At 41.0% G+C, this 22456-nt stretch overlaps 1 protein-coding gene across 4 annotated transcripts; it reads right to left on the bottom strand.

Annotated features, from left to right (window-relative positions):
* Positions 1-10130: 10130 nt before the first annotated feature.
* On the bottom strand, positions 10131-22102 carry LOC129832083 (T-box transcription factor TBX2b-like). Of its 4 annotated transcripts, none has more exons than XM_055895833.1 (7): positions 19141-22102; positions 17733-18009; positions 16137-16283; positions 14568-14644; positions 14076-14263; positions 12594-13207; positions 10131-11781 (listed from the first exon to the last, which is right to left on the bottom strand). In XM_055895833.1, the coding sequence occupies exons 1-7, from the start codon at positions 19497-19499 to the stop codon at positions 11347-11349; spliced, it is 2097 nt and encodes a 698-aa protein (XP_055751808.1). In that variant the 5' UTR covers positions 19500-22102; the 3' UTR covers positions 10131-11346. The 4 variants fall into 4 exon arrangements, with proteins under 4 accessions (XP_055751808.1, XP_055751810.1, XP_055751809.1 ...); XM_055895835.1 differs by having other exon boundaries at positions 14076-14245; positions 19141-22101; XM_055895834.1 differs by having other exon boundaries at positions 17742-18009; positions 19141-22100.
* Between the last annotated feature and the right edge of the window lie 354 nt (positions 22103-22456).

Below are 22456 nucleotides of genomic sequence, written 5' to 3'. Positions count from 1 at the left end.
AATCTTTGGGGATCTCAAACAATATGAAGAGAGGTTGAACAGGCTGGTAATAGGGGATGCAACAATTGCGACAGATAATGTAAAAAAGAGAGAGTCCAGATTGTCTAGCCCAGCTGATTTGTAGGGGTCCAGATTTTGCAGCTCTTTCAGAACATCAGCTATCTTGATTTGGGTGAAGGAAAAATGGAGGAGGCTTGGGCAAGTTGCTGTGGGGGGTGCAGAGCTGTTGACAGGGGTAAGGGTAGCCAGGTGGAAAGCATGGCCAGCCGTAGAAAAATGCTTATTGAAATTCTCAATTATCGTGGATTTATCGGTGGTGAGGGCTAGGCTATATACACTGCTCAAAAAAATAAAGGGAACACTTAAACAACACAATGTAACTCCAAGTCAATCACACTTCTGTGAAATCAAACTGTCCACTTAGGAAGCAACACTGATTGACAATAAATTTCACATGCTGTTGTGCAAATGAAATAGACAAAAGGTTGAAATTATAGGCAATTAGCAAGACACCCCCAAAAAAGGAGTGATTCTGCAGGTGGTGACCACAGACCACTTCTCTTCCTATGCTTCCTGGCTGATGTTTTGGTCACTTTTGAATGCTGGCGGTGCTCTCACTCTAGTGGTAGCATGAGACGGAGTCTACAACCCACACAAGTGGCTCAGGTAGTGCAGTTCATCCAGGATGGCACATCAATGCGAGCTGTGGCAAAAAGGTTTGCTGTGTCTGTCAGCGTAGTGTCCAGAGCATGGAGGCGCTACCAGGAGACAGGCCAGTACATCAGGAGACGTGGAGGAGGCCGTAGGAGGGCAACAACCCAGCAGCAGGACCGCTACCTCCGCCTTTGTGCAAGGAGGTGCACTGCCAGCGCCCTGCAAAATGACCTCCAGCAGGCCACAAATGTGCATGTGTCTGCTCAAATGGTCAGAAACAGACTCCATGAGGGCTGTATGAGGGCCCGACGTCCACAGGTGGGGGTTGTGCTTACAGCCCAACACCGTGCAGGACGTTTGGCATTTGCCAGAGAACACCAAGATTGGCAAATTCGCCACTGGCGCCCTGTGCTCTTCACAGATGAAAGCAGGTTCACACTGAGCACATGAGCACATGTGACAGACGTGACAGAGTCTGGAGACGCCATGGAGAACGTTCTGCTGCCTGCAACATCCTCCAGCATGACCGGTTTTGCGATGGGTCAGTCATGGTGTGGGGTGGAATTTCTTTGTGGGGCCGCACAGCCCTCCATGTGCTCGCCAGAGGTAGCCTGACTGCCATTAGGTACCGAGATGAGATCCTCAGACCCCTTGTGAGACCATATGCTGACACATGCACATTTGTGGCCTGCTGGAGGTCATTTTGCAGGGCGCTGGCAGTGCACCTCCTTGCACAAAGGCGGAGGTAGCGGTCCTGCTGCTGGGTTGTTGCCCTCCTACGGCCTCCTCCACATCTCCTGATGTACTGGCCTGTCTCCTGGTAGCGCCTCCATGCTCTGGACACTACGCTGACAGACACAGCAAACCTTTTTGCCACAGCTCGCATTGATGGGCCATCCTGGATGAACTGCACTACGTGAGCCACTTGTGTGGGTTGTAGACTCCGTCTCATGCTACCACTAGAGTGAGAGCACCGCCAGCATTCAAAAGTGACCAAAACATCAGCCAGGAAGCATAGGAAGAGAAGTGGTCTGTGGTCACCACCTGCAGAATCACTCCTTTTTTGGGGGTGTCTTGCTAATTGCCTATAATTTCAACCTTTTGTCTATTTCATTTGCACAACAGCATGTGAAATTTATTGTCAATCAGTGTTGCTTCCTAAGTGGACAGTTTGATTTCACAGAAGTGTGATTGACTTGGAGTTACATTGTGTTGTTTAAGTGTTCCCTTTATTTTTTTGAGCAGTGTATAAAGTGTAGTCTATATATAAATAATATGTATAAATAATAGGCTTAGGCTATATTTAAATAATTATGCTCAAATTGAAAATCATTAAACAAAATAATGAGGATTTCTATCAACCTAATCAAGGTGTAGGCCTAGATTATATCACACATTCCAGTGTTCGAACTTATAAACACAGCTGCATGGAATTCCAACACTTTTGTAAAAAGTCAGTGGTGTAAATTATTTTAGTAAAAATACTTTAAAGTACTTCTTAACTAGTTTTCTGGGGTAACTGTACTTTACTATTTATATTTTTGACAATTTTTACTTTTACTTTACTACATTCCTAAAGAAAATAATGTACTTTTACTCAATACATTTTCCCTGACACCCAAAAACTTGTTACATTTTGAGTGCTTAGCAGGACAGGAAAATGGTCCAATTCACACACTTACTGCCTCTGATCTGGCGGACTCACTAAGCACAAATGCTTAATTTGTAAATGATGTCTGAGTCTTGGAGTGTGCTCCTGGCTGTCCATAAATTTGGTTAATATAAGGAATTATAAATTATTTATACTTTTACTTTTGATATCTAAGTATATTTTAGCAATTACATGTATTTTTTATAATTAAGTATATTTAAACCAAATACTTTTAGACTTATTCTCAAGTAGTATTTTACTGGGTGTCTTTCACTTATACTTAAGTCATTTTCTAGTATGACAATTGGGTACTTTTTCCACCTCTGAAAAAAGGGTTCCAAAAGGGTTCTTTGACGGTCCCCATAGGAAAAACTTTTTTAGTTCCAGTTAGAACCCTTTTTGGTTCCAGGTAGAAGTCGTTTAGGTTCCATGTAGAACCCATTGGGGAATGGGATCTACATGGAACCCAAAAGGGTTCTTTAAAGGGTTCTCAAAAGGGAACAGCCGAAGAATCCTTTTAGGTTCTAGATAGCACCTTTTGTTCTAAGGGTGTACTAATGCGACCGTGCAGCCAATGTCCGCGATAGCTATGCCGGGAGCCGCTTGTGGATTTGACAGCTCTAACGCGGTTCCACCTCTAACCCGTCAAAACACCAGCTATGTGGGTGTCGGCTAGCGTGAATCTGATTGAATCAAGCCCTATGTCTGTGTCTGTGTGTGCACTATCTCCCTGTCAGCCGTTGTGACTGTTTCTCTCTTTGCTTAACCCGGAGTTGTGTGAGAAGATTGTATGGTTTTAGAAGAGCTGTTTGGTTTAGTCAGCTAGGCCCTGCGCTCCCTCCGTTCATCATGACAAACTTTGTTAGTCTAAATGAATCTCCTATGTTCATCTCTGTGTCAGGACCAGGGGAGCTGCGTGCTAGGAGCAAATGATTTCTCCCGGGTCAGATCTGAAAATCCCTCAACCCTCCTCTGCAGTGTTTTATGTCTTCTTAAGATGTCCTCAAGGACCCAGGAGATCAAAAGACGCTTTGGACGTCTACTCTGTCTACTCTACAGGTCCTACAGGATGCATGGAGCATGTGTCTGAGAGTTGGTCTGCATCCCAAGTGGCACCCTATTCCCTATATAGTGCACTTTTTTGACCATGGCCCATAGTCACAATGTAGGGAATAAGGTGCCATTTGGGACACAACCTTGGGTTCAAAGGCTCACATATCTTTAGTATAACATTGTTTGGTTTACCGTTGATCTACTGGTTTCCCTATTGTAATATTTTAGTTAATACACATCTTTTTCCAGTGGTGTAAAATACTTAAGTAAAAATACTTTAAAGTACTACTTAAGTTGTTTGTTTGGGTTCCTGTACTTTAGTTTACTGTTTTACTTTTACTCCACTACATTCCTAAAGAAAATATGTACTTTTTCTCAATACATTTTCCCTGACACCAAAAAGTACTTGTTACATTTTGAATGCTGAGGCAGGACAGAATTACAGTCCAATTCACACACCTATCAATATAAAGCATTGTCATCCCTACTGACTCTTATCTGGCGGACTCACTAAACACAAATACTGTGTTTGGGAGTGTTGGGATGTGCCCCTCTTTGTGAGGTATGGTTTGTTTAATATAAGGAATTGTATAGCATTTACTTTTACTTTGTACTTTTACTCAACTTTGAACATTTAGTAGTTTTTACTACATTAATACCAGATACTTTTAGACTTTTACTCAGGTAGTATTTTACTGCGTGACATTTACTTTTACTGAAGTATGACAGTTGAGTACTTTTTTCACCACTGTCCTTTTCAAGTATAGTTGTCTGTACATTAACAATGTAGCACGCGTTACATAACAAGACATGGTAGGTAGTCTTTGCTCAGGGCCTCCTTAAGGCATCCTTCTCAATAAGTATGGCTATACATACTGTTGGGTGCATACACACACACATTTTAAATTTGAATCCACCAATTAAATTTACAAAAAAAGGATCCAAACATTTCAAAGGTCCCTGTATGCATGGCACTCAAGGAAAGCACCTCCTCAAAACAGATAGGCTGCCCACGACAGCTGAAACAGAGCACTAGCTAGCCAATTGCTTTGCCTTAGTTTTTGTCAGGCCCTCAATCTGAAGGCCACACACACACACATTATTAGGTCGATGTACTCTTCTTTTATTTCAAGGCTTTAACTCTCAGTACTGGAGAAGTGTGAATGAATTGGACCCATCACTAATGTGTTAGAATTCATACCTTTTGATTAATATTTAGAACATGTACCTAAGATGCTTATTTTTGTTTTCTTTTGTTGTTGTTTTTTCAGCTTTTGTGACATATCACGGGAGAATGCTTCACGAGGAGGTAAAATAATGATTTGATCTCATACTGATATTTCCCCAAAAAACTGGTTGTTTTTCAAAAGTAAGTAGGTGTGACATCTAGTGGTGAATAGTGGTACTTCAAAACTGTTTTGCGCAGGTCCACTCAGAAGGGCAAGAACAAGCAGAAAGTCAGAGCCAGAGGCAGCTCCAGCGCACATTATGTGTATGCAGGTGATAATAATGAAGTGTATAGGATATTTATGGTTATATTAAGATGTGATTATATTTTATGCCAATAAACATTGTGGTAATGGTGTTAAAATTACAGGGGACCTACCAAGGACAAAAATATAGCAAATTCCATTATTTCATAAACCTGTGGCCAGGAGGGGGAGACGGCTTGCGAATGCACTCTCCATGGGGCCATATTAGCTTTCCATTCAACTGTGAAGCCCTAGAAGCAGAAATAAAAACAGTTGTTGTAACTTAGAGAGAGACAGACAGGCACCTTTCTATTGTGAAACAGTGTCTGTCAAACATTGACCAGTAGAGTAAACAAACAATTCTACTTCCCTCATTCTCTACAAAATTTACTGACTGTGAGGCAGGCATGAAGTACTGTACTACCAAGAACGTTGAAATCCAAGCATTTGTGCCAGGCTTAAAAAGTATTTGCCTTGCGTAAAATAGCATGTGTTCCATGCGTAAATAGGAGGCATATATGCTATTATCAATTAGAGAAAAAATATACAGTACCAGTCAACATTTTAGACACACCTACTCATTCAAGGGTTTTTCTTTATTCTTACTAATTTATACATTGTAGAATAATAGTGAAAACATCAAAACTATGAAATAACACATATGGAATCATGTAGTAACCAAAAAAGTGTTAAACAAATCAAAATATATTTTATATTTTTCAAAGTAGCCACCCTTTGCCTTGATGACAGCTTTGCACACCCTTGGCATTCTCTCAACCAGCTTCATGAGGAATGGTTTTCCAACAGTCTTGAATGAGTTCCCACATATTCTGAGACTTGTTGGCTGCTTTTCCTTAACTCTGCAGTCCAACTCATCCCAAACCATCTCAGTTGGGCAGAGGTCGGGTGATTGTGGAGGCCAGGTCAACTGACGCAGCGCTCCATCACTCTCCTTGGTCAAATAACACTTGTCTATTTGTCCTGTTGAAAAACAAATGATAGTCCCACTAAGCGCAAACCAGATGGGATTGTGTATCGCTTCAGAATGCTGTGGTAGCTATGCTGGTAAAGTGTGCCTTGAATTCTAAATAAATCACAGACAGTGTCACCACCCCACACCATCACACCTCCTCCTCCATGCTTCGCGGTGGGGACCACACATGTGGAGATCATCCGTTCACCTACTCTGCGTCTCACAAAGACACGGCTGTCAGAACCAAAAATCAAACCAACGATCAGATTTCCACCAGTCTAATATCCATTGCTCATGTTTCTTGGCCCAAGCAAGTCTCTATTTCTTATTGGTGTCCTTTAGTAGTGGTTTCTTTGCAGCAATTTGACCATGAAGGACTGATTCACGCAGTCTCCTTTCAACAGTTGATGTTGAGATGTGTCTGTTACTTGAACTCTGTGAAGCAATTATTTGGACTGCAATCGGAGGTGCAGTTAACTCTAATGAACTGATCCTCTGCAGCAGAAGTAACTCTGGGTCTTCCTTTCCTTTGGTGGTCCTCATGAGAGCCAGTTTCATCATAGCACTTGATGATTTTTGTGACTGCACTTGAAGAAAATGTCAAAGTTCTTGAAATTTTCAGGATTGACTGACCTTAATTTCTTAAAGTAATGATGGAATGTAATTTGTCTTTGCTTATTTGAGCTGTCCCTGGTCAATACAAAATACCACATCCCATGAGTCACAGAATGGGCATTACACCTCTGCCATGAGGTGCTACTTCAGTCTCCTGACCGGAGAGAGGTGCTAATATGGACTTGGTATTTTACCAAATATTCTTCTGTATACCACCCCTACCTTGTCACAACACAACTGATTGACTCAAACACATTAAGAAGGTAAGAAATTCCACAAATTAACTTTTAACAAGGCCACCTGTTAATTTAAATGCTTTCCAGGTGACTACCTCATGAAGCTGGTTGAGAGAATGCCAAGAGTATGAATGCCGTCATCAAGGCAAAGGGTGGCTACTTTGAACAATCTCAAAAATAAAATATATTTTGATTTGTGAAACACTTTTTTGGTTACTACATGATTCCATATGTGTGATTTCGTGGTTTTGATGTCTTCACTATTATTCTACAATGTAGAAAATAGCAAAAATAAAGAAAAACCCTTGAATGAGTAGGTGTGTCCAAAATGTTGACTGGTACTGTGTGTATATATATACAGTATATATATATATATATATGGAGTGAAAGGTCATGGCATGTGTCTTTTCAGACCGCAGAGCAGGTGAGAGCTTCCAAGGAAATGTTGAGTAGCTTACAGCGAAGGCTCCCTCCCTCCTTGCCGGTCTATTCTGGGCTGATATCTGCTTCCCTGCTTTTTATCTCTGCCAGGAGATCTGTCTCCACTCCTCCAGTGGTGGGTTGTCCTTTTTCTCACCCAGCTCACGTTCTGAGATAGTCAAGGCATGGGGCACGAGATAGAATGGAGGAGGGACTCCTCTTGCCCCCAAGATAATTACCAGCTCGTGTACTTAATTTAAACTGATTGAAATCTCGATAAGATTGTTAAAAGAAAGTTAAGTTTACTTTTGCAAGTTAATCAATAACTTGTCTGTTGTCTGTGTAACAGACCGCTAATCACCAGAAAATCACCAGCTAATCACCAGTGGCTAGAAGTGAATAGGCTACTAGTTCTGTAACATAATATCATTCAGATTATATCAGTTGTGGAAAGTTGAGCTGGGAGCAATCAGCAAAAGAAGATGTATTACATTAAAATAGTGCTGTCCATGCTGTCGATAATGGCACAGATACAAAGATTAGTCCTCTATATCTATGGCCTGTTGTTTACACATGCACCTTGTAGTTACAGTGTTTAATGGTATAGGTTGTTTGTATAAAAACATTATTAATCTAACTCAAATAATATTTTCATAATTATGTAAAAGACTGAACATGTTACTTTGTGACCGGTCTCCCCTAATTATTTGCTAGTCAGTGGAACAGACAACAGATAATGGGTGCTTTCCTCTGCCCAGGCGTTGCTGACACATGCCAGATCTTACAATGCCTGGATAGATATTTTCAGTATCTGCTAATCACATCGTTTTGTTATAGCAATCCCACGCAAACATTGGTTGATGCATGCAATGTCTGAGCTAGGCTATGGCATAGGCTATGGAATCAAAAACATGGAAACCATGTGTTTGATGTGTTGGATACCATTCAATTGATTCTGTTCCAGCCATTACTATGAGCCTGTCCTCCCCAATTAAGGTACCACCAGCCGCCTGTGGGTAAACATCAGTGAATCTACAGAAGCACACAGAACACATATCTCAACTGTGTTGGACAAATAGATTAGCATCATCATGTCATTGTCTGGCCCTGATTTTAGTGAAAGGAGTCTGTAGCCTACTCATCATGAGTCATGCTGGGTTGGTTGGTTGAGATCAGGAAGAATGACAATTTCTCATACCCATGGGAATGCATGTGAAAATGTGGTCAAAACGGAATATTCAATTATTGTAGCTGTTTCTTTTTACAAAACAAAAACATTACATGAATAACCGTATATAACCGTATAAATAATTGTAACCTAATTAAGATGAGAAAGAGATTTTGAGTTATCTCGGTTTAGGCTTCTCTTGTGCTCTTTTGAATCATGCACACACTTTTAATTAACTCGTGCACACACATTTAATTTTGTTCCACCAGGCCCGGTAGAGATTCCGTTCATGTATTTTGTAGAAAAAATAGAAAAATAGCAGCCTACACTGATCAGTGAACAAAGTTGTGAACAGTCTTGGCCTTTTTACCCCGAACTGTCACCAATCATTAGTTGCGATCCATGAGTCTGCTAAAGGAGCCTATTGATCAGTCATTGACTGATTGCTTTAGACAAATAGTTTGTTATCCGAGAGTGCGATGTCGAGTAGCTCACTCTTTTAATTGAAGATAACAGAGTGGGCAACAATGGCCCCATAATAGAAGGAGAGTTTAGTGATTATTGCTGCAGAATGAAAAGAAAAGAAACAAGAAGGGGTGCTCTAATTAGAAGAACCGTGGCTCGCGGGATCTCCCTCTGCTCCCCCTGCCATTGTGCGCGGGTGTGGGGAGGCTGTGTGGCCGGTAGGCAGGCGACAGGCGCCGGTTGCTGGACAAAGGGCTGTCTGCTGCCAAAGGGACTAGGCGTCCAAGCACCCATCCTCCCAAACTTCCCAGCCTGAGCTGTGGTGCTTAATTAACCCTTTCACGGTGATACGGGACAATTTGTCCCCAACCAAGGCATCTCTCTCACGCATAAAATATGTCCATACAATAACAAAGTGTTCATCTGTACTAACTCGTGTGAAGACAATATTTGCGTAATTTTTGGAAAGTTATGCCTTTAGTTTCTGTAAGTCATTCGTCAACAAAAATGCTTATAAATCCTATGACATGTTGGGCGCTACTGTTTAATTTCATTTGTGGCAAATTTCTTTAGGAAAATTATTATTCATTTGACCCTCCTTAAATGTCAATTCTTGTTGATTTGAGTAGACCTATGGACTACCCTATGTGTGTCATACAGTTTTTCTCATTCACTCAAACAGTTAACTGCGTCTATAGGCCAAGTGCTATTGAACGTGCAGAGGATATGCGCGGTTGAAGTGGAGAGGGGGAGACGGAAGTGCAGTGTCTCGCCCTCCTATAAATAATCCTATATTACTATTCTGTTCTATTAATAGTAGAATACAGACAATACTACAGGAAACACTTATATAAACACTAACAGTAGCTCAGTTTAAAAAGAGATGCCTTGCATGTCATCACTCACGATCCTCTATTCAACGGCATCGCAATGTAAATATGACAATTATAGGCCTTATAGGCCTAATTGTTATGTGAATAAAATGATTTGTAACTAATGATAGTTATACATTCTACGTTGCTCTTATGAACAGAAATCTACAATACATCGATTTGCCTTTTCAAGATGGTATAATGTAATATTTCGTTTGAATTTGTTACACAATCATCAATGATAAAGAACTCGAGAAATACTGGGCTGAAAAACTTGAATTTTATCCTCAAATATACTGCCGACAGGGGGCACCATACACTCAGAGAACTACTTAGGTCTTATTTCAATATGTAAGGGGTATTATCATTCATTTAGAGGCCTCATTCATCTGATGTTGGGAGATAATAATCATAATAATCATAATTAAGCTATAATTATAATAATAGGTAGCATATATACATTATGAATAATTAATTTCAATTATTATTATTATGAATTTCAAAGATACTTTAACTGTATCCAGTAGGTACAAAATATGAGTGAACACAACTTAACACATTGTTTTTTTTATTGAAATTGTGAGATAATTCAACAAAAAAATCACAACCAGCATAAGCGAGATACGCTTTCAATTTTAAATATATTTATATATATATATAGATATGCATTATGCCCCATTTAAAGAGAAATGTTATCATCCTCTCCTGTGTTGGAGTGGAATGACCTGAGGTTTTTCTATATCGCTGCCTCTCCTGCAGATAATAGCCAGGTAATGTGACAAATAGGCAGCTTTCTCTCTATCTATCTCTCTTTCTCTCTTTTCTGATATTAGTTTTTGCAGACAGAGATTGCTGATAAACATGATACACATGTTTGTTTCCTTCATGTGTCAGGCAGATAATCAGCTATGCATTACAGATAAAAACGTTCTGGTTCAAACCAACAAGCGCTAAATAGCTTTCATTTACAGAATACGTTCATGTAAAATAAAAAAGAATAAAAAGCAACGAGTTAAACTCTAAATATTATATACACGTCAATGTACAGTCTTAAATAAATTAATACCAATTGCATATTCTTGGATTCCTTTATAGCTTATTTACAGAATTTATTTTAATTACATAAATAATTCAAACAAAAAATCTGGCAGAAACTATAGGCCTAAGCGTTCTTCTATCAATTATTTTTCACGGAACGTTCATTTTATCCATCCCTTTTGAAATAATAGCCTATGTTCTAAAAACTTTTGGGATGTAGCTTGTTTTCCTGTCGTTTTACAGGTTGCACCTTCTCCATAATGCGGGCAAAACGCACACCAATGTTCATTCAGTACTTATGCTGCTGTAGTGCTCTCATCATAAAAAAAGCACGTCTATTGATTATAGTTTGAAACGGTTCTCTCTTCAGTCCCTAAAAACAATGCCACTACATGAAGAATGTTGTTAGTAGGTTTTCCTCCTTGCGGTATCCTCTTAGTGTGCTCAAGTTTTAGCCAGACGCCTAAAAATTCAGTGCCCACTTTTGGTTTTCATATTATTTCGATGCTTCAGTTTCCTATAATATTGAAAGCGTACCCCACACAGAAACAGTAAGTGACGACGCTAGTTCTCTCTACTTCATTCCCTGCCTCTTTTCTCGGTCCAGGCGCGCGAAAAGGTAGGCCTGTATTGACATTTCCTCGCGTAATGTGCTGTACAAAATTTCTAATAAAGTCCTCTGATATTTCAAGCCAAGTCGTGGTGGAATATATTATTCCATTAGTGAGATCACTTAGGAGAGTCTCTCGGGGGGTACGTCTCTCTCTGGCTCTCAAGGCCGCTCACTAGTCTCTGGATGTTTTGGAGCTCATTGATAGAGTCCTTCATCGATTTGGGGGAGCTGGTCCTATGACTCGACCCCGCTTTGTGGTTGTGGAGCTCAGGCACGGGACTCGTCTCCCTGCTGCCCGATTTGGACGACTCGGAGCTGGGGTTTAGGCCGCCTGGCAGGCCGGTGGTGAATAGACTTGTGCTCTGGGCCATGGACACGGGGATCTGGTATGGATTGAACCGGAGCCGGGGGCGGGAGCTGGTGAGGAAGGGATTCCTCGAGAGTGAGCTGGCTGTAGTGTTAGCGGGCATGGCGGAGGCCGCGGCTGCAGCGGCAGCCATGTAGGTGTACGGGTAGGGGAACAGGCCTCCAAAGGTCGGCATGGGAATGCCCTGAAATCAGACAGGAGAAAATGGCAGTTAGTACTGGGACCGTGATAGTGATATATTCAGACCACGATGTAGCCTACTCAAATGACTAGGCTTACTGAACCTTGGGGAGTCCGCTCAACGACCAAATTACGCACGGACTGAATAGCTAGTTCACTTCAATAATTAAACCTACAAGGAATTCGTCTTCTACGATGTTAAAGAACCCTTTAGAATAATGAAGGTTATATGGATGGGATGTTAAAAAGGAGAATGCTTATTCGCAATCCAAAGGGAGGTAAATAAAAGCCAGGCCTCTCGTTTTTACTCCCACACATTCCCTATCAGTGGTTGATTTATGGGTGGTCTTCCAAAGCATGTTCTTTTAAAACAAATATCAGACTGCTTTGAAACACCATTAACAGAACTGTTGTTCAAAATAATAATAATAATAATATAGGCCTAGACATGTTTTGGTCGCTCTTCTGGCAGCATGTGTCCTCTCACTGCGGTAAGTGTGCAAGAGCCCCAGGACTCCCTAATCCTAGTGGCAGTGACCTGATAACTCAACAACATGCTGCGCATTTTTAGTTATGCCGAGATTGGGCCTGCTAAATCTGTCCAGTCAAATGTTCAATGCAAGGCGTCTACAGTGGACTTTAGGCACATACTGTAATTTACTTGTAAGACTCGTGCTTTATTAGTCAAAGTCTATTCTAGTGCTCAATAATAATGCCCAACGGTGTTGGCGCCATCAAACGAGCATAAAGGGCTATGAGTGATCACTGAGTTCAAACAAACAATTTGTTGCCGTGTAGAATTAAAGTCGCCGTTACCTGAGAGGCGAGCATGTGCTGCGATAGATGGAAGGGGAAAGGGTTCGGCGCGCCCCCGGTGCCCTGGGCGGAGAGGCTGCCGTTTTCCATACCACTTGCTCCAGATACCGAGGCCAATAGATGTCCCATGCTCATGGCAGAAAACGCTCCTGGGCCCATAGCGAACTGTCCAGGGTGAAATAGCATTTGTCCGGCGTTCATTGGATTAAAAAACTGCTGGCTGTGCAAGCCAGACAGGGCCAGACTCTGCAGGTGGCTCGCGCTGAAGTGTGATGGGCTCTCTGTCTGAACCATGAGCGGGGAGAAACTTTCTTTGGTTGCGCTTATCCCGCCACTGTCTGTGGGGTCCTTTTTTGACGAATCTGTAGTGTCTTTCCTGTGCCTGTTCTCCGTTTTGTCTCCTTTCTCAAGGTTCCTTATACTGAATATGGAGTCGCTCGACTTTCTTGAGTCCGGATAGTCGTCTTTCTTTTCCAGACTCAGCTTATCTTTCACCCGGTCCTCGCACCTCGGGCTGAAGGGAGAGGGCGGCTCCGGTTCAGGGCTGATCGATGCGGTACAACGCTCGTCCTGACGATCAAGTTCTTGCTCACTGTCAGTACAGGTTTTATCATCTGTAATTAAAAAAAGTTGTAGTCAGAATTGGCTGTATGTTTTGTAGGCTTAAATGTAAAATAACTGACAAAATGCCATGTCATGCTCAGACTTAATTTAAACAATTTTAAGAGAATTAATAATGGAAAGTAAAATATCAGTTGAAACGGCAGTGGTTAAAACATTCACAAACACACCCACACGCACTGTGTAAGTGATGATTTTAATTGTACAGTCATGATTTAGTGTCAACATGTCTTGTCTAACCGTTTCCTTCCTACATGTCAGCCCAGGAGTTTTACTCTGAGCGTTAACATGGGGCTTTGTGTTGTATTTTTACGAGGCCAGCTCTCTGTTTCCTCAGAGTAAATAGACTTCAGTTATGAATCGAAAGTTGAGCGGTCAGCAGTTGCTGTTTTTCGATGGTCAAATAGTCTGATTAAGTCTATGCATTACAACACGAAACAGTGATTTAATATTTCAATAATAAGTGAGTTGAACAAATAGCCTGTCACAAAATAACATTTTAAATCTGAAGAACAGGAGCTGCTAAAAACCATCAAAGTACATTTTGTAATTAGAAAATGTACTATAACACTGTGTTTTCTTGGTAAATTGCACATACATTTCTATTCTGTAAATTTAAAATGTATATTACTTGGACATAATACATGAAATGAAGTGAACACAAACCGTATACTGTTGCAATGCACAATGTGGGTATAGGCCTATAGCCTATTCTCTTAATAGGCTAATTTACTAGAGGATTTTGCCTATAGTCGACTTATGTCAGCCACCGTAAGTCTAAATGCCATTGGCCACAATGGCATTATTATGTTTAAGCCTATCAAACGAATTGAGATTTAGGTTAAATATAATTTATCTTACCTGGGCTGATTCGACTGAACCTAAGCGGGCTGGATCCAGGTCCGATTGGAGAGTGTGCCCCATCTCTGCCGGTTGTTGGTTCACTAGACGAGGCATCAGAGTCGCCCCCGTCTCGGTCTGCTTTGCATTGGTCTTCATACATCCGCAGGGAGGGAAGGGTCAACTGTTTCCTAGAGTTGAACGGTTCCCTTTTAATAATAGTGGGTACATGTATTCAAGTAAGGCATCCATACACCATTAACATGACATCAGGGCAGCTGTGGGCCGACCTACATTCAATGATAAGTCTACATCAGAGTTGAGAATAGCATGCATTTTGACATTTGTATTTTGTTAACTAATAAACAGATTAAATGTAATAACGTTGGGGCATGGTTAAAACATGCATAACATATGTCCTATGCTTATGATCGTATTATGATCAATATAATTTATATAGAGGTAGGCTAGACTACACGATGTGATGGGCGAATCGACATAGCCTATGCTTACCTTTTCTCTCGTCTTCCATTTCCGGTGTCTCTGAATCCTTTGGCAAAAGGGTTATTATCAATCTTCAGCTGTGTTATCTGTGGACAGGAAATGGAGAAAATATATTAAACAGTGCTGGGTGTAAACAAGATAAACAATGAAAAATAGGCCTAACCAAGAAGTTAGAATTAACTACTAGTAGTAGTAGTAGTAGGCCTTAACTCGGCCTATAGGTCCAGGCCTAATAATGAATTGACCTATATATAGGGTCACGTGTTTTTCTCAACATTATTTATTCTGATATATTTCTCCCACACACATAGTGTCCCGTTAAACACACCGAACAGAACTCACTCTGTTGAAAGGAAGCCCCGGTAGATGTTGCATTATTAATGGTGGTTTAATGACGAGGCGTTATTCTCACGACCCCCATGAGAAACATTGTTTCTCCATCCATTTTTTTCGGAGAGTGAGAGAGGGGGAGAGCCTGAGTGGGGGCGACTTGAACAGATGACTGACTATCTTATCCATAATTAATTATGTGGTTTGGATCATTGCTACTTCATGCAAGACTTGAATGGAACAAATACTGCATGGGCTTTGGAGCCACCCCCGTCACTGGAACGGCTGTGCACGCTGCTTGGTTTGTCCTGTTTCCCCCCTCCTCACCTTGTATGGAACTCTTGAGGAATTCGCGAATCGACCAATCATGGAGTCGCAGTTCCCCGTCTGTCACGCTTTGATTGCGCAGGCAGCCTCTGAGACTGTGTAGCTCGTGGACAAACTGGCAAGGCTAGTGCCTTCTAATCGATTGTGACTTTTTGCCATAAACTTTACGATAGCAACAAGACCACCACAGGCCCCTCTGACACGGACGCCAATTAGACTCAAGGAGGGGGAGAAGAGAGGGGGTCGCAGGGAGCTAGATAATATTAGACCGAAACTAAAATAAATACTCAATACATCAAATCTAGGAATTGCTGACACCCTGAAGAACCATGAGAAATCCGTCTTTAACCAAATGGTGTCAGTGTCCAAAGATGCGCCATCTAATTAGATTTGAATGGAATTGTAGCCTTTAATCAACAGAAACAAATCGTCCATAGCCCATAGACGGAAAGACAACAGCAAGCAAACTTTTTCAAATCCGTATTTTACTAGTCAAATATATGCCTGCAATTGTAGGCTAAACTGGTTACGTAGGGTTAACCATAACATTTGACAATGACGACCAACATGCGGTTTGATTGGGCAGGTGCATTTAGTCCTACAGATTAAAAACCCTGCAGAAACGGTTTCACTGTAAAAAGTCGGACTAAATTCGTCAACAAAGATCATTAAATGCAACAAGATTGTACAAACGAGTGAGGCCATCGAATTCCACAAATTAGCCATTTTTTCACAGCATGAAAACAAACAAAACTAAATTGAACCTCAGATTAACCTTTTGCTGATAGAAAATCGTGGCATTTATGTGAAAATAGGCCCAACCTCTTATGGCGAGGTTATTTCATGGTCTTTAACATTAATGTAGCCTGTGTTAAATTCCACTTTATTGTACTGTATTGTATAGGCTACTGTATTGCTTACCTTGTCATTTTGATAAGCTGTGACAGCGATGAAGTCTGTCTCTGGGAACACGTATGTCCTGAACGTGCTGTAGGGGAGCTTCAGGATGTCGTTGGCCCTCACGATATGAAACCTGGGCTGGTATTTGTGCATGGAATTAAGAATCGTCTGTGGAGGGAAGGGAAAAAAAGAATTATTATAATTTAATCGACACCATCTGATGCTAGGCCTATCTCAAAGTCACTCTTAGGCCCATACGTGATTAATACAATACAATCATGTACATCACATTAAATTAATATATGTTATTATTATTTCTTATAAAGATTATTATTCATAACAATAAGTAGGTCTATTCAGAATTGGTCCTACTGCGTATTCTTAGAATATGCAGGAGAACACATCTTTGGTCAACACAGATCACGATAGAAAACAATACTAAAGATAAACATTCATGTAATATTGGCATTATCATATATGCTGGCTAACCTACTGGGTATCTGATAATATTTATAACACATGTATATTCTATACATTCACTAACTACTACAACACGTAGACCTATACACACTGGCTGGATAATTAAAGATACAGGTTGGATAGCCTATGGTAAAACGTAGGCCTAGATCTATTAAAACACTGTCTGCAAAATTTTGCAAAAACGCCTGGATGCGTCTGGCATGTAAATGTTCAATTTGTTTACAGTCGGTTTGTTTGCACATAGGTTTATGAGCATTGAACAAACACACGCTGTAACACTGCAGCTTCTCTCTAGACGACTTTCTGAGGCATCCATCATTTTCCTCTTCTCCGCGGTTTATTTTTTTACAGTAGGCTACAAACAGCACTTCAGGGACCAACGGCGAAACATGATCGGCCTTCGAGTTCGAGTACAGGCTACATCCACACATTGTTTTTATTCCACGCTGCTCAAGCTGGCTCAAGACAGTGAGGCTAGGTCAGAATAAAGCAATCAAATCTACGTCAAAGGACTCCACAGAGGCTCGCCCGATCCAAGCCGATTTCCACTGCCCAGTTTCCTTGACCCGATTTCTGACTCTCATAATCCCCATTTCTCAAGAATTCCCCCCTCGCTTATATGATTAAAAAAAATAGCACATCTAATACTTGAATCGTGATTTCAAGCCTCTTCCTCAATGGTATAAAACTTCGTTTTATAAATGTGTAAATGCGTTACATTATTAACCTACTATATCTACCAACAACAAGAGCATTCGTGATATTAGATGTATGGTCTACTTTTATGAAGCTTTAGACAATAATATATTGGGAGATCATATTTGGAAACAGGCCTATGTCGACATTGAACAGTGGGGGCATGTCCTTCCTGCATGTCGACAGTGGCAACAGCGTGGCAATACTACTGGGGAACATGCTGTGCCAATAGGTTAGGCCTACTAAAATAATGTTGCAAATAGAATAAGAGTATCCAAGAAATATAGAAATATCTCGCTCAAAAAATCCAACTGTATCTGTCTTTTAAATACACTGTATTACTCCAGAACCTAAAACATATGCTGTATAAAATGTGTGTCAAGTATTATTATTAATCACAAATACAATTGCGTGTTTAAATGTAAATAAAAGTCAACATACAGTACTTACAAATCCATGCTTGTCCGATATATTGTTGGTCAGCTTCAGTTTATGAAAAGCAACCGGCTTGGCCATCCACTGCTCTCCCGTAGCCGGGCTATCCGGGTGAATGTACATTCTTTTGGGCATCTCCGGGTCGGCCTTTCCCGCTACCATCCAGCGAGAATTGTGGAACTTGTAGCGGCAGTCGTCGGCAGCGACTATATCCATCAATAGAATATACTTGGCTTTTTTATCAAGCCCATTTATTCTGACTTTAAACGGAGGAAACATTCTCCTGGAAGACAGACAAATATGCGTGGAATTAACTGCATGTAGGCTTATTCATAAACATATGACATTTAATATTGTCAGACAAGACAGAAATCTGACAATAACATTGTATTAACATGTCATTATGGCTCTCTCCTTTGTGTCTAGGGAAAATGCAACACTATTTAATCGATATAGGCAAATTATAAAGTAATATTAATTGTCAGAACTGTTCTTTATAATAAAATCATTCCATCGAATTATGTACATGCTACTTTGAAAATACCATGATAGTTGTAGGAAATAAAACTAATAAGTTATAGGCCTAATAGCCTACTTAAAAGTATTCTGTATTTATTTTATTTTGTTGATTATAACATTTAGGAATTCGTCTGTAATCAGTCAAGTGAACTATATTTATGACATGACACTATCACTTAGGTTAAATCACAATCCTCTTTTTCCAGTCTGTCAGTCTGTTTACAAAATCCAGAAGCTCAACTGTCATGACAGAATGCAGTTTGATCCATATGCTGGTATCGTTTTGCTGACTAAAGCCAGGGGAGGGTTTTTTCCCTCTCTGGCAAGACTACTAAACTAAACTCAAAACGGCTCGTCTTTAATGCATTCAACATTTTCTAAATATTGCAAATATTGATCCTTTACGGTCTCTGATAGCGTCTCCTCCAGACGCTGTCAAAGACGCTCCAAACTTGATTATAACAATCGTACCATCGAAACTAAATAAAATGCTATAAGTCAGGTCACAATAGTAAACTGTGATTGTATTTATCACTTTTAAGTTAAATAATTAACCTATTTCGATAATAAACTAGGCCTATAAGTTATAGAACAGACAAAAGTCTACAAAGAATAACAGCATCACATAGCGCCAGTCTAGCCTACAGCAGGCCCTGTAATATTGTTTCACTGTAATCCTAAATGTAACTACCTCTTTCGAACCGTCTTGCTTTCGCCATAATCTTTTTGAAGCGTTACATAAAAAGACAAGGCACATCTGAACACAACGCCTATACAGTATGGACAATATTTGTCCCACCAAGATTTACATGCTATAATTGCCATTGATGGACAGATTACAACCATGACGCTGTAGTCAGCCTCGCTGGCAATAATTATCAGAGCGCACTCTCACCTTCCAGATTTGGTAATAACCATCTCTGTTCCTATTTTGTGAAACTGGTCCCATAGGTCCTTGGCCTCCAGTGTGACTTTAGGGTCGTCCTCCACCTCTTCCTCGGGCTCCAGGCTCTTCAGGCTGCGGAGATGAGCCGCCTGGTGGTGGTGGCTGAGAGCCGGGTGGAGCCCTGCCTCCGCGGCTCCGACGAGGTGGTCCGACATGGGCTTAGTAAGAGCCGCGTGAGGCAGAGTGAGCGTCGGGAAGAAGGAAGGCTGCGCGGCCGCTAGGAAAGCTGACATGGAGAAGTCGGTCGGACGGTGAGCGTGGAAAGGGTGATAAGCCATGGCAGTCCCTGTGAAAACTGGATCTCTCATCGGTGCATCCAAAATATCGAAGTGAAATTATGATATATAGTGATATTCTCCCCCCTCGGCAAAAACAGTAGGACAGTTTCCAGAATAATGTATTGTTATTTCTGTCAGAAGTAATGTCGAATAATGTGCCTGATAGGCTATGAATAGACGGGTTATAGACGGTTATTAGCAGAAAAAACTGAATTGATAGGAACTAGCCTATACTACACGTAAACTCCCGTTGCTGGTACCTCCACGAAGTGCAGTAACAATATCAGTCAAAGAGAGTGAAGCAGCTACGCTTTGAGAGCAGAATCGGGGTTTCCTTTTTTCTCTCGACCCGTCGCTTTGAGAAAAATAAGATATGCCTCTCTGAAGGCTGAAGCAATCATTCCACACGGACACGGAGTTGAAATGGTTAGATCTTGCCCTGTTCACTGAAGAACTGTGACTATCTCACATGTTCTTCCTGCCTCGATCCCAACACTAATGAACCAAGCCCCTTTGATTGCTGATTTTACGCTTTCTGGACCAATTGTGGGCCTCTATAGGCGTGGTTTTGACAGCTCCGGCCAGACTCGAAGAGAGGGGGGTGGACAACAAGGTGTCGGAAGCATTAGCAGTAAGAAAACATGTCAACAGAATAAAATATTAACCAATGACAGGAAAGCTCGGGAAATCCCACCCCCATCTCCAAGCCAAACACCGGGTCAGCCCTCAATTCTTGACCGGTGGAGGCATCACCTCGGTCGGCTTGCGCTTCATACTTTCGATGAGGTGCATAACTCCAGCCCAGAACCGGTGCCCGAATAGATGGCCTACGTTTATTGCTCTATGGTCGCTTTCATGATAGCCTATAGGTAGGCTAAATAATGTTAGTAGGCTATACCGGTGATTGATTTTTTTAAAGTATGAAGAAGATTCCAAATATATTCGTTGTGGTTCCATTCCATGTGAAGATTATATTATCAGTTTAGGTCCTCGTCATTTTTACCTCATAGCCATTCTATCTAGTTTCGTTTGTTTAGAAATCCGCGTGCAGTTTTATCTGTTTAAGTGTTTATCTTGGTTTGGCCATAATAACATACAGTTCCATCACTGCGTAATGGTAGACTTAGATAGACTACGCTGAGACGGTAAGAGAGTCCACAGCCTCCCGTACCTGAATGGTAGGCTATCGGACTCGATTTAGTGATTATATTCCAGGGCTGTCGATTTCCGTGACTCGCTGCTGTTTGTGAACGCTTCACCGCAAGGACAGTGACTAATAAACCGGACATTGCCAATTTAAAAACAGCCCCGGGTCATTCGAAAAGCGCAGCACCAGATGCTGCATCGAAGCATGAAGAAAAGAAAACAGATGAATGAATGAATTTCGAGAGCAAAATTGACAGATAGAACGCGGTAAGTGCTTGCTTATAGCCTTACAGAAACTAAATATATATTGTTTTTCTGACGTGTAAGCTATGTCCCCTTCACTTGGTTTTAGACTAAATCAATTATTCATGCACACGTTATAACCTACGCAAAGTGAATTGTTGTACATTCACTTTATTTGATTGCCTTATATCCTAAATAGTGAAAATAATAAAACCAGGAATAGCCTGACGTAGCCTATCAATAGCTCTCCGATACTATACAGTATAGACGTAGGCTATTCCTTTAATTCTAATATGATCTTCTTCGCTCTCATTTTCAGCATAAACTGACACAGCAATGATATGATTTATAATACATTGTCATGGGCAGGCTCTCTTCTGAGCGTGAGGGAACAACAGTGTCCGGACTCGCCTGGGCTGTTTGTTGGTATGTGTCAAACCACATACACGTACATTTACACACTTCAGACCGTTGCAACGATCCCCACGGCGACCCAACCAGAAACTCGGTCTCGGTACTGTTGTGTTGTACCTTTAAGAAATCCATTCTGTGGACCCTAGGCTTGATTAACATGGATTCGGTTGGTTAAAGAGCCGTTTGGGGCCAGTCGGCTGACACACCACAATAAGAGCAGACTCTTGTCACTTCATATTTACCCTAAAATCCTACCAGTGAGCGCCGTTCAATCCCCCTTGCCATCCACACCAAAGCTGCGGTTTATGCTTTGCGTTTTGGGGCTGAGAATGCTCTTTCGGAATGATTATTTCTTTGCATCAAAATGTGAGAATTTGGATATACACGGAACAGTCTGCCCAGAAGTTGATCCGACGCATACAAGTAGAACCGGTTCCGCTCTAGCTCAACCCAGAACATCGTCACTTCGACATAAAAACTGAAACATAAACGAATAATCCTTCCGAATAAATTCGTCAGATACAAACCACACATTTCCGATTAACCATTATATTGCCGTCTGAATCGGTGTTTTGTGTAGGTCTACATTTCTTCCATATCAGTGTTCGTACATCTCCATTGGCATTAGTGTCAATAGAATAGTACACATTCCTTTCCAAGTGCATGTTGAGAGCTTGAAGGATTCACATTAGATAAAAAAAACGGAATGAAATTAAACGTAATCTATGCTTAAAAGTAGCCTACTCTTGAGAGTTTAACACATTTTGAATGGTATAAAGTGAAATAGCTATTGGCCTTGTTTTGTGGTCTGTTCTAGTGCATCTTTCTATCTTATTCATATGATGTGATTAGTCATGTATCACTAATGGAAAAATAAAATATTACCCACCCTGTAGCATGTTCCTTGGTGGTAAGAGGTGAGACACTTGTTGCTTATATCTGAACGTGAAAATCTCAGCAAAATCCAGACAGTGGAATATTTTCAGAACATTGATCACTTGTTTTTGACGACCTACCCGATTATAACCCGACTGACGTCTCTGTGCACTGTGCACACTCATTTCTATTTATTCCAAAAAATAACTTATCTTCCAATACCATTTTTTTATTTCTTTATCTGAGAGACATTCTGTAAATGGTTTTATAGACTTATCACACCAGCCGTGCTCAAAATTGTAGTGAAT

Source organism: Salvelinus fontinalis, chromosome 33, assembly GCF_029448725.1.
Source record: "Salvelinus fontinalis isolate EN_2023a chromosome 33, ASM2944872v1, whole genome shotgun sequence".
Classification (NCBI taxonomy): domain Eukaryota; kingdom Metazoa; phylum Chordata; class Actinopteri; order Salmoniformes; family Salmonidae; genus Salvelinus; species Salvelinus fontinalis.
This window is presented reverse-complemented; position numbering and strand designations above follow the sequence as displayed.

Excerpts from the sequence above, each read along its gene's own strand:
- LOC129832083 (XM_055895833.1), bottom strand. The coding sequence starts at position 19,499 with ATGAGAGATCCAGTTTTCACAGGGACTGCCATGGCTTATCACCCTTTC. Across the intron at positions 13,208-14,075 it reads GTTCAGTCGAATCAGCCCAG|ATGATAAAACCTGTACTGAC; the intron begins GTAAGATAAATT and ends TTTTAATTACAG. Across the intron at positions 11,782-12,593 it reads AGCACATGCTCGCCTCTCAG|GGCATTCCCATGCCGACCTT; the intron begins GTAACGGCGACT and ends GTCTGATTTCAG.